Source organism: Erithacus rubecula (assembly GCF_903797595.1).
Source record: "Erithacus rubecula genome assembly, chromosome: 2".
NCBI classification, from domain to species: Eukaryota; Metazoa; Chordata; class Aves; order Passeriformes; family Muscicapidae; genus Erithacus; species Erithacus rubecula.
The window spans coordinates 2,400,768-2,413,124 of NC_136685.1; the positions used below are offsets into that span (position 1 = coordinate 2,400,768).

Sequence of the window (12,357 nt, forward strand, 5' to 3'; positions counted from 1 at the left end):
CAAAAGCCCAAACACACACATACACAGAAACACACACAGACACAGAGACACACACACACAGACTTGCTTGGGCTTGCACTGCAGGTTCTCCGCCTGGGAGCAAATCACTTGGGAAATTTAATTAAAGTTTAATGAGGCACTTTGATTGCTGGGCCGTATGCCTGCTGGAATTAATGTACAATGAAGGGGTGTCTCGTCATGCTGCTGGCAAGAGCTGGCAATAGCTGGCAAGTTCATGTAGAGCAGAGCATGTCATCCTAAATCACCTTTTGAACCCAGGAAGGATGAGCAGCCAGGAAGGACTGATGGGTCATTTGGTACAGCAGGTCCTTTACAGGGGAGTCCCATCCCTTGGAGAAATTCCCTTGGAGTGGTTTTTGGGACTTTTCAGGATGGAAGGCAGGCAGGGTGGTGTGGGGGGTATGGGTTGTGGGTTTCCCCTCGAGTAAAAGAAGGGAAAAGGAGCCTGGATTGGAGGGAGCTCTGGCATGGGAGATCCTGGGAGAGCTGGGATTTCCAGGGATCCTGTATAGGACTGTGGTGCTGAGATACCCAACCTGTTTGTCGTGGGTTCTGTTTCAAGTGAAGGCCACCAGGAAAAGGCATTTTGGAATGTCATGCTGGTTTGGAGAGGGACAATCAACCCCAGGGGAGTCCCACCTCCAAGCCAGGCCTCCATCTGGAAAAGATCTGCCAAGATCCCACATGGGATCTCCAAAGGCCCCTTAGAACCTCATCGTTTCTGTGAGAATCACAGAATATTGAGCTGAAAGGGACCCACAAGGATCATCAAATCCAACTTTCAAGTGAATTTCCCACTGAGGGATCACACCCACAGCCATGGCATTATTGGCACCATGTTCCAACCAACTGAGATGAAAACTGCACCAGGATGGATTTGACCTCCAGCTGGACACACCTGGGAGTTAAATTCCACTTTAAATCACTGATCAGGCTTGCCCAGTGCAGACACTGGGAAGGGACCTGGCTGACCTTGTTAAAACTTAAATTTTGAGTGGATGCACCCAGATCTGCCTGAGCTGAGTGGTCCAAGGGGGGAGAAAAGTTCATTGTGATGCTGTAACCAGGAGATCAGTGCCTTCCAATGCACTGCCACATCCTGGGAACTGGAAGGAGCAGGGAGGTTGCACAGACACACTCCAGCCTGGCCTTTCCTGATCCTGGAGCACTTGGTTCTGCAAGTGCAACACCTCTTCCATCTTCCTGGGCTTGGGGGAGGGAAGGGGGAATGTTTTCTAAGGTGGTAAAAGCTCAGCAGACAAATCCACACTCCAGAAGAGCCCATCAAGGAAGAGGAGCAGGGTCACAGGCTTCCCAATGACCTTCCAATTGTTTGGGGTGATTTTGACCCAGGTCAAGAGGCAGGGATGCAACCAGTGCCCAGGTAAGGTTCAAGGTGAGCAAAGGTCATTGCCAGGACACTTTTTGTGTGCTCTCTTTTGGGAGACTGAGAGGCAGGGACACCTTCCACTAGACCAAGTTTCTTTCTTATATTTAATAATGTATTTAATAATGTATTTAATAATATACTTAATAAATCTACCCTCTTTTACTTGAAAACAATTACACTTTATCCTATCATGATGGCCTTGCTAAAAAGTTTGAGCTCATTTTTCTTATATATATGTATGAGGATCCCTTATACATATATATGAATGTGTGTGTCATATCTCCTGTATGGGTGTATTTTATATTTATATATATATGTATATCTATTTATATATTTATATTTGTTTATATTTTTTATACTTATATATATATATATATATTTGGTATCTCCAGTAAATGAGGGGTAGATTTTGGAGTACTCATCTTATATATATATATAAACACACATTCACACACATATATATCTATATAGTTATATCTATATATAGCTATATAGATATATAGAGAGATATATTATATATTATATAGATAGATAGATAGATAGATAGATAGATAAAAATATAGATAGAGATAGAGATAGAGATAGAGATAGAGATAGAGATAGAGATAGAGATAGAGATAGAGATAGAGATGTATATATAGATTATATACATATACAATGTGTGTGTATATTTATTTTTTATTATTTGTATTTTTTTAATCTACAGTAAATATAGAGGGGAGAGTTGGAAATGTCTGATTGTTGTCAATAACAACCACATGAAGCTCTCATGAAAAAACCTGAGAAGAGAAAATCAAGCAGCTGATCCCAGGTCAGGGGTGCTGAGGAGCCTTTTTTAAACTTTTTTTTTTTTGGCATCCTCCCTGAATTTTGGCTGAAGCCCAAACGGGCAGTATGAAGACTCTTCCCTCAACAGGGAAGCAAACCCAGCCTTTCCCACTCCAAATTCATGAAAAGAAAAGCCCAAGAGCCATGTTTTGTTTCCCAAAACAGATAAAACAGGGTTGTGGTGGCGGATCAGGATTTTTGGTGCCCCTGGCATCCCTTGGTCCCCTCTCCTGCTCCCTGGGATGCTGGGAGGAGCAGCAGGATCATGACTCAGCCCCACATGAGCTGGTTTCCTTCCTGCACCACCAAGCCTGGCCTTCTGATGTTTTGTTTGCCGTGGGGGCCGAGTGGGAGCTCCTGGAAATCAAAGGGAAAGAACAAAATCTCGGGCTGGCTGAGGCGGGGTGCGGTGTCCTGGCTGGGGGCACGCGGGGGAATTCGGGGTGCTGAGGGTGGGACACGCTGGGGGAGGGCACAGTCAGGGCTCCAGCACCAGGCTTTGTGTCCCAAAAATTCTCCCTGAGTGCAGCAGAGCTCCCTGGATGCCCTGCAGCTCTTGGTGGGACTCCTCAAGCTCAGAGGAGGAAGAGCAGGGTTTCCCCTCTCTCCTTTCCCCTTGTTGGGAGTGGAACCTCCATCAATCCTTTTGGATTGAGATGGGAGTGGGAGGCAGCTCAACTCTCTATAATCACCATGGAGAGGATATTTCCATATCTTGAATCTAATTTCAGATTTCTCCCTATTGATACCAAAGACAAAACTCTCCATGGAAGGCTGTTCCATGTCTGGACCCATCCAAACCGAGTGAGGACATCCAAACCCTTCCCAGAAATGTCCTCCCTGCCCCTGGGAAAGGATCTGTGATCTGGGCATGGCTGTGCTGGGATCTGGTGTAATTTCAGTGGGAATGGGGCTGGGAGGTCTTCCTTGTCCTAATTTCTTGACCAGCCAGGTCTCTCCATGTTCCTTCCATCATCCAGAGGTGGCTCTGGACATGTTCCAGCCCTCAGGCAGTGCTCAGGTTCTGGTTTGAGCCTTGGGGATGTTCCCCAAGATGGGTGTTAGAAGAGGACAACTACAATCTGAAGAGGAGGCTCTGGCCAGCACTAGATTCTACTTATCCATTGCAAAAAAAAAAAAAAAAAAAAAAAAACCAAACTGAGAAAATCCATGTTTTCATCATTCCCTCCATACCCACTGCACAACTTCCCCCTCCTCCCCAGCCAGCCAGGCTGCCAGACCCAACTCTGGCAGCATCTCTGATTCCCTGGATGACAGAGGTGGGCAGGATAATCCTGATCTCCAGCTGTTGGGGCTGCCATGGTTGGCCTTGGCTCTGGCTTTGAAGGGGCTCACCCTGAAGGATGAATAGAAATCCCACCTGAGGGCTGGACCTGCTCCAGGTGTGCACCAGCTGTGACACGCTGAGTTGTGCCAAGGATTGATGATGAGCATGAATTATCCATCCTCAAGCTCTTCAGATCTATCCTATCTTTCCCTTGGCACATTCCCAGTGAACAGGCAGAGACCCCACAGCTCTCCTTGTCTCCTTGTCTCCTCACCCCTGTTTTCCCATTCCCAGCATTTACCCTGCTGCACGTAGCCCTGGGGGAGCCAGAGGATTGTACACAGAGGCAGAAGTTATTTTTCCTTGACATAAACATCCAAGCCTTTCTCTTGAAGAGTGGAGGTAGGACCTGGACTCAAAACATCCTGCAGGAGGGGTTGTCCTTATCTGGCAGGAAACACTCAGCTCCGGATACATCCTCCCCTGCTCCCGGCACCCCGAGCAGCTCCCATTGGCACTGCAGGGCAGGAAAACACTCAGCAGCTTGTCTCATTCCCTCCTCTGGAGAGGTGGGAGGGAGGCTGTGATCCTGCCCTCCTCGCTGTGGGGTGGGGAAAAAAAGGGGTGGAGGTGAGAAATAGCAGGGGGAAAGGGGGATTTAGGATATGGGGTTTGGTTGTGTTGAGGGTTTCTCCAGGTTCTGACAGTGATTTGCAAGGTGAGCTCAGCCGAGTCACCTCAGCCCTTTCTCTGCCTCTGCTTCCCTCACCTGGTTCTGCTTTGAAAAATCAGGGAAAATTGTTGTAATTTCATAGCAGGATCCAGATCCCTGACATGGGGCAGGGACCCCTCATGCTAAAGGCAGCACAAGCACCTGGTCCTGTTCAGATTCTGGGGAAGAGACAGGTCACATCCCAGTGCTGGTTGGAAAAAGGGTGGGAGGAAAGGAAGAATTATCTCTGTTTTACAGACAGGGAAACTGAGGCACAGAACATCCACGTGGCTGTTTGTCACCCCTGCCCAGTGGCACTGGGACAAGCAGAGAGAGGACAGAGGAGTCACCACCTGCTCAAGGGATGCAGAGGAAATCACCCAGGCCATGACACACAGGCAGCTCCTGGCCAGCCCAAATCCCAGCTATGCAGGAAGGTGACCTCATCCCTGCTCCCCATGACCTGCACAGCCAAGGCCACCAGCACTGGGGACAGAGGGCTCACACCCTGGTCACCTCAGGCAAGGAGATGCCCCTGTCCTGGCCCACACTGACACCCCAAATGTGGTGTGAGGCTGTTTTATCCCTTCCTGCAGCCCTGATTTGATTTTCCTGCTGGCTGGGGCCACAAACCACAAGGCTCCTCAGCATGCACAGACACAGCCATGGGCTCCTGGATTTGGGATGGGGAGGGAGGAGAAACATGCCCAGGACTGATGCAGAACATCCATAAGCAGAGATAGCCAGTCTTTTATCTGGATATCCCCTTTCCAAGCAAAACCACTCCATCCCACCTCTGCTCCCTGCAGCAACGCCCTGCACCCCAAAAAACTGCTGTGGCTAGAGGGGATTGACCCACAGCACCTCATTTTCCATCCCACCAGAGCAGGGGGGGATGGTTCAGCTCCTGAATTCATCTCACCCTGGGCGTGTGCCCAGAGCCCCACCTCGCCTTGGCTGCTGCTCCCCACGCCCTCGGGGGGCCCTGGCTCCTGGCTGGGGCCTCTAGCTGTTCCTGGCACTGCAGAGAGCACAGGGACAAGCTCCCACCTCTCCTCACTGCTCTGGGCAAGTGGGGACAGGCTTGGCTGGCGGGGCTCTCCGTTTATCCTTGGGGATGGGGAGCGTGGAAACCCCTTTTCCTGGGGAAATCAGGCTCTGGGAGCTCTTGGAGAGGGGTTTGTTTGCACCATGGGGTGAAGGCAAGGAGAGAAAAGGGTTATGGGGTGGTGTAGTTATCCCATTGCTCCTCAGGGTTTAGGGAAGGATCAGGAGCAGCCAGTGTCCTACAGAAAGGGTTCTATAGGGTGGTGCAGTTATCCCAGTGTTCCTCAGGGTTTAGGAATAAGGAGAAGGATCAGGAGCAGCCAGTGTTCTGAATAAAGGGTTCTATAGGGTGGTACAGTTATCCCATTGCTCCTCAGGGTTTAGGAATAAGGAGAGGGATCAGGAGCAGCCAGTGTCCTGGAGAATGTCCTATAGGGTGAGAATGTGACATCCCAGATGAGGCTGGTGGCAATGCTCAGAGCTGAATGACTTGGGGGGGCTGGGACAGCTGAAGCTGCTCCCCAAGGGGATTTCACTGCTCTCAGCTGCCTCTGGGGCCTGGGGCAGCACAGGGATTGCAGGGAGAATGGAGAAGGGAAAAGCAGGACTTCTCCAGCCCCACTCCTGCTCCTGGCACGGTCCCACGTGAGTCAATGCTGCTGGGCAGAGAGGCCAAACAGGATCCTGGCACCTCCCTCCCTCCCTCCAGCTCCAAAATCCTCCTGCAAGAGTCACGTTTGGGCTGAGCCACCACCAGTACCCAAAGGTATCCATTCCCTCCCCACTAAAAGCAGAAGGCCAAGGGTAAGTTGGGGTGCCTGAGAGGTGGAAGAAGGAAGAGGAAGGATGGGAGAGCTGAATCCAGGGGATGTGATGGGGATGGGGGAGCTCAGGGCAGGAGCATGTTGGTGCCTCCCCAAACACTCCCACAGCCTCCACCTTCTGGGACCATGGATCAGAGATGTCATTTGTGGGACAGGATTGGGTTGGGTGACCTCTGAAGATCCCTCCCAGCCACCAGACAGAGGTGGCATCACAAAGTGCACTAGGAAATGTGCTCCTCCATTTTTTGGGGCCAAGCAGGATGACCCAGCCTGGGGTGACACTGCTTTGGGAGGTGTTTACCCTGCCTTGGATCTCCAGAGGTCCCTTCCAGCTCTGGCATTCTCAGTGCATGGCTTGACCTCAAGGACAGCAGGGACACAGCCTCATTTAATATCTGGCAAGAGCAGGCTGTGAGTTTTTTCCACAGACAACAACATGGATTAAGATTTTCTCCTTGCTGGCCAGGCTTGAAGACCATCATTCATCACCTTCCCAAATTTGACCCCCACACATTTCTGAGGCCTCATTGCCTTGATCTGCACCTGAAACCAAAGCCCTTTGCAAGGTCCCCATGTCCTGGAGCACCTTAAAATGTGAATCAGCCCAAACTGTGAAAGAAAAGAGAGCTTTAAATGTGACTAAAACCCACGCTCCAGGCACTGGCACTCGCTCCATAAATTGGCAACATCATTTGTGCTCACCAGAACACCAAAAGCAAAGCTCTTGACTTCTCTTAAATATGGAAATAGGATTGCAAAGATCATATCTGAGAGATGGCAAAAGCAGGATCAAGGCCAGCACAGTGACCTGAGCCCTGAGACACTCTGTGAAAAATGAGAGTAAGCACTCATCATGCCCTGAGTCTGTTTGTCAGAAAGTAATGCACAATTTGTAAAGATAACCACAGATCTTCGTTTTATTTATAAAAAAAATGGAAGTAGAAAAAACTTGGCTGAAAATACCAACAACAACAACAACAAAAATATAAAAAAATAGCACTTGCACGGGAAATGTTTCTGTTTTGAAAACTGTTGTCAATAGCGACAGCAATTTAAATCATCGAACAGTCATCATATAAAAACATATTTATTTAAATTAAATATTTTATGCAAACTCGTATCTACACTCATTCAAAATGCATAGAGTCACACAAAAGAGATGGAATGTATTAGCTTAAAATCCGGTGAACTTTTGGGGTTCTTTTCTAAGTTTCCTTTGCAATTATTATTAATACATTTTGGGGACTGAAACCAGGAAATCATAACCACGTTGCTAACTAATCATTACCAAGTGCCATACAGTAAACACTAAGATTAATCATGTCATATAACTGATTTAAAATAAAGCTTCTTCTTTATGGAAAGGAAGAGAACTCGAGCAATACAAAATCCGAGGTGGGGGGGGGGGGGGGGGGGGAAGGAATAATGGAAGGAATAAATCAATGTACAGCTTTATTACAAGCAATAAAACGCCAGAGTTAGGAGAGGAATTGAGCTCCAAACACGGAGCCTTCCCCTTTGAAGGAGGTTGATAAAAAAAGTGTCTGCTACATCATCACCTCTTGGCCAAAATGTTCATCCCAGGACCTGCTCCCAGGGGTGGATGCTTTCCTGATTTTACCCCAGTCCAGAACAGGCTCAGCACCCTTGGGGCTGGTGTCCCATCCCCTCTGGGGTTTCCCAAGGGATGAAGCCCCCAATCCATGCTCTGAGGCAGGGCATGGGGGCTTTAATCCATCAGGCAAGTCAGACCAGAACCCAAAACCAGCTCACAGACCTTCCCCAAAATCTTCCCTTCTCCCATCCCTGCCTTTCCCCCTTCCAGGGGCGAATTCAGACCTGACGTTTGCGGGGTGCTGCCACACTGCTGACTCCAAAGCAGAGCTGGGGACGCCCCAAAACGAGGGGCAGCACTCCTGCGCATCCCTGCTTTGGAAGAGGGGCTCGGCTTTGGCGTGGGGAAGTGCCCCCTGGCCGCGGTGGGAGCAGAGCACTCCAGGCTTGGCACGGTGGTGAGCCAACAACCCCAATCCTTTAGCTACAGCACCGAGGAGACTCCGGGGCCCTGGGGCTCGGTCACCCTGAGGGGATGGGCGGTGTCCCCACGCCTCGCAACAGTGTGGGCTCCTGCCTCGGCCGGGCTCCTAGGACACGCTGTAGTTATTGTAGTAGGTGGCCGTGGCATCGGCCAGGACGGAGGAGATGAGGCTGTTCTCGGAGCTGTGCGAGCTGCCCGACGCTGGGACGTGCCCGCTGGCCAAAGCCCCGCCCTGGTGGTCACCGTGGTGGTCAGCGTGGTGGTCAGCGTGGTGGTCAGCGTGGCCGGGGTTGTTGAGATATTGGTCGAACTCGTTGCGGTCCATCTCCCCCAGCAGCTCCGCTTGGCTCAGCTGGTCCAAGGTGTCGAAGCCGTGGTGGTCGGGCGGCGGGGAGAGCTGGCCCAGGTGGGCATGGAGGCTGGGAGGGGGCAGGGAGGGGAAGGAGGGTGTGTAGTAGCTGGGAGGAGGAGGAGGAGGAGGAAGGGAAGGGCAGCTGGAGGCCGGGGGGATCATGCAGGTGGCCGGCTGTGGCATGGGGCTGAGCGGGTGGTGGCCGCAGGGCAAGGAGCCTCCCGCGTACTCCGCGGAGAAGTGCGAGCGGTGATGCTCCTCGGGGCAGGGCGAGGAGAAGAAGCTCTGCTCGGGGTCTATGGCATCCAGGGGGGACATCTCCGGCGGGGTGGGCAGCCCGTAGGGATAGGTGTCCACGCTGGCGCTGCTGCCGCTGCCCGCAGCCTCCCGGTAGCCCCGCACGGCCGGCAGCCCCGGCCGGGGCTGGTACTCACCCGGGCCCTCCTTGTCCCCCCCCGGCCCGGCTGCAGGTCCGCTTTTCCGGCACTGAGTTCTGGTCCCGGGTCAGGCTGCCCAGCAGAAAGCCGGGATCTACCCTCTTCCCGATGCGCTTGACCTGCTTCTTCCGACGGGGCCGGTATTTGTAGTTGGGATAATCTTGCATGTGCTTCACCCGCAGCCGCTCGGCTTCCTCCACGTAGGGACGTTTCTGCGACAGGCTCAGCGCCTTCCAGGACTTCCCTGAAATGCAGGACACGCTCCCTTTAGCACCCGCAGCCTCCCAAGGGCGCCCGATATCCCGCATCCCAAAAATCTCGCAGGAGAAGAAGGGGAGAATTGGGGCTGCTATGGGGTCTCTGACTCACTTAATCCCAAATCCCCGCACAAGGTGGGTTTAGGGTTAGTGAAATAAATGCAGGCAGATGAACTCTGCCAGCTTCATGAGCCTAGCTGTGGAGCAGGGACAGCCAAGGCTGTGCCTGGTTGAGCACAGGGTCAGGACAGGGTGTCCTTTAAGGTGCCCCAGCCTGTGCCCTGCCAGGACTTGCAGCAGGTCACAAGGAGACCTGGGCACTGTGACAGCTGGTCTGGATGGTGGAAGGTGTCCCTGCTTAGATTAGATGGTCTTTAAGCTCCCTTCCAACCCAAACCATCCCATGATTCTGGAATTCTATGATCTTGCTCTTCCCTGATTGAGATAAAATGTCCCCAAGACACAGGAAAGCAGCATTGGGCAGGGGGGTTTTATCCCACAGTGAGGCTCCTCAGGGTGAGGGGGAGAAATGAGGATACAGATCAAAGCCTTTGATGCCTTCCCATGGCCTGAGACAGCAGAAATAACACTAATAAGCTGAGATGCTGCATGGCAAAGCAGCACGGAGAAAACCCAAACCACCAAAGAAAACACCACAGAACTGTCCAGGGAAACACAAACTTTGGATAAGAGGTTGGGCACAAAGCTGTGTTGCAATTTGAGCAGCTCTTTCTCAGGCTGTCTGGGCTGGTAATTTTGGTTTGCCCTCTTGGTTTCACATCAAAATGGGGATTGGGAGAAAAGGAGAAATAGTAGATGGGGGGTGGGAAACAGAAGTGTATTCAAAATGGGTTGTGATCTCCCAAAAGTAACAGCAGAAATACACACATTCACACCCCAGCCATGTAACACTGGGACAGAGTGGGACAGCAAGGACAGGCCAGGAAAATTCGGGGGTCCCTCCTTGCATAACAGGGCAGCACCCTCAGGGTTTGCAGCAGAGGGGTGGCAGGGTGTCTGTCCCCTGGGATGCAGGACCATCCTCAAGCTCGGAGGAGCACACCCTGAGGAGACAGCACACACCTGGAGAGTGGGACAGTGCTGGGTGACAAGGTGGGTGCACGGTGCTGCTCCTGGGCTGCAGAACTCCATCAGGTTTTGCAGCCTCAGCGTGCTGCACCCGGGCTGGCTTTGCACCCCAAAAACGGCCAGGGAGGTGCAGGGTTGGCACCCCCAGTGGCCCTGGAATTCCCAGTCCTGGGCGCTGCATTTGCACCCCGGGATGAGCGGGTGGGTGCACGGTGCTCACTCCGGGGCGCTGGATCCGGAGGGATTTGCACCCCAGGAATGGCCGGGTGGGTGCCCGGATCCCCATCCCAATGCACTGAATCCGGACGGAGTTTTTTTCCCTCCAGGGACCGCAGGTGGGTGTCTTGGGACCCAGCCCGGGTGAATCCTCCCGGGATCGAGCGCTGGATCCGAGTGTGCATCCCATGCCCGGGTGGGTGCGTGGGGCAGCGCTTGGACCCCCGGGAATGCCCTGGTGGGCATCCGGACAAGGCATCTCCCCTGGGCACTGAATCCCGCCGGGATCTGAGCCTGGATGTCACCGGCTCCGAGCAGGGTTTGCAGCCCAGGGATGCCCGGGTGGATCCCCCACCTCCCGCTGCCCCTCTCCCCCCAGACCCCGCGCCCCCCGCGCTCCTCACCGAGCATCTTGCTGAGCTCCGCGTTGTGCAGGTCGGGGTTCTGCACCGCCAGCCGCTTCCTCTCGTCCTTCGCCCACACCATGAAGGCGTTCATGGGCCGGCGGATGCGGCTCTCGGAGCCCTTCTCTCCCTGCGACGCTCGGGGGGGTGGCCCTGGGGACAGCCCCTCGCCCGTGTCCCCCTCCAGCCGCTCCGGCCAGGGGAATGTGCCGAGCAGCGCTGCCATGGCCCCCCCGGCCCCCGCGCTGCCCTCGGGGTCCCCGCGCAGTCCCAGCCTCCTGCCCGGCCTCTCCCGTATTTATGAGCTCCTTGGAAAAAGCCTCCTCCAATGACACCGAAGGGACTCGCTGCTCCTCCTTGTTTGCAAACTCCTCAGCCCCGCTCCGGGATGGTGCTGCGAGAAAACTTCTCCCCACCCCTCCGCCCGGGGGGAAGCGGCACCCCCAGCACCCCCTTTCTCCTTCCCACTGCCCCCCGCCCCTTCTTTTATTATTACTTTTTCCTTATTTTACCCGCTGAAAGGGAGTGAGGAGAGAGCTGGAGATGTCCCGCCCCCAAACAGCTCCGCTGCCTCCCTGCACCTCAGAGACCTTCAAACTTTAAAGGTTAAGAGAGGAGATAAAGGCACTGAAAACTTGGAAAGAAAAGGAAAATATCACCAAAAGGGATGCAAAAGGCCCCTGCCCAGGCTTTGAGAAGCTGCAGGAACCCTCTCTGCCAAGGGAAATCAAGGCACGGATCCCACAGGGAAACCTTTTCCTGCTTTAACCACCAGCCCAGGCTGTGCTTTGCCCACCCCATGTCGATTTTCACCCCAAATTTCCAGGTCCCTTTGTATGGGATGGAAACTGGGACACAATGAACGTGCCTGGTCGGGCTCCTAAGGGAGATTTTAGGGGAAAACAAGGCAGGGATGGGGCTAGGCACAGCTCAAAGAGGTTGAAACATCCCCATCCCTGGACACTGGGAGGCAAAAAAAATTTTTTCCTTGCTGCTGCTTTTTATGGAGTGCTGCCCCATCCCTAAAAGAAATCCCAAAGCCGCACCATGGTGTTCCCCACTAACCCCAGCTGGGTGTTCACAAGGGTGGGAAAATCATCCAAGCAGCATTCCTCTCACTAGGACAAAGTGATTTTCGGTGATGGCACCGAAAATGCGCGGCCGGCTGCCCTTTCCCGGCTCACCCCTCAGCCTGCCCCGGGGGATGTATTTAATGTCTGGATTCCTTTATGATTTTGACCCTCGGGCATGGGGCTGCAGCGTCCCTGCTTTTCGGGCCGTGGGTTTCCTCTCGGTGCTGCCAGAAGAGCAGCGGGATAGGATGGATAGGATGCAGGATGGGCCAAGGCTGCCCCATCTGACCCCGAGCCAGGGGGGAAAACCCCGGCGCAGATCCCGGGGAGTTCGGGCAGGTTTCCCACGTGCCTGGGTGTTCCTATTGACTCTTGTCAGAT

At 53.2% G+C, this 12,357-nt stretch overlaps 1 protein-coding gene across 1 annotated transcript; it reads right to left on the reverse strand.

Annotated features, from left to right (window-relative positions):
• Positions 1-7,183: 7,183 nt before the first annotated feature.
• SOX7 (SRY-box transcription factor 7) lies at positions 7,184-11,316 on the reverse strand. Its single transcript, XM_079298220.1, is given in 3 exon segments — positions 7,184-8,956; positions 8,958-9,181; positions 10,904-11,316. Coding segments are annotated over 3 exon segments (1,152 nt in total). The 5' UTR covers positions 11,130-11,316; the 3' UTR covers positions 7,184-8,254.
• Positions 11,317-12,357: the final 1,041 nt, after the last annotated feature.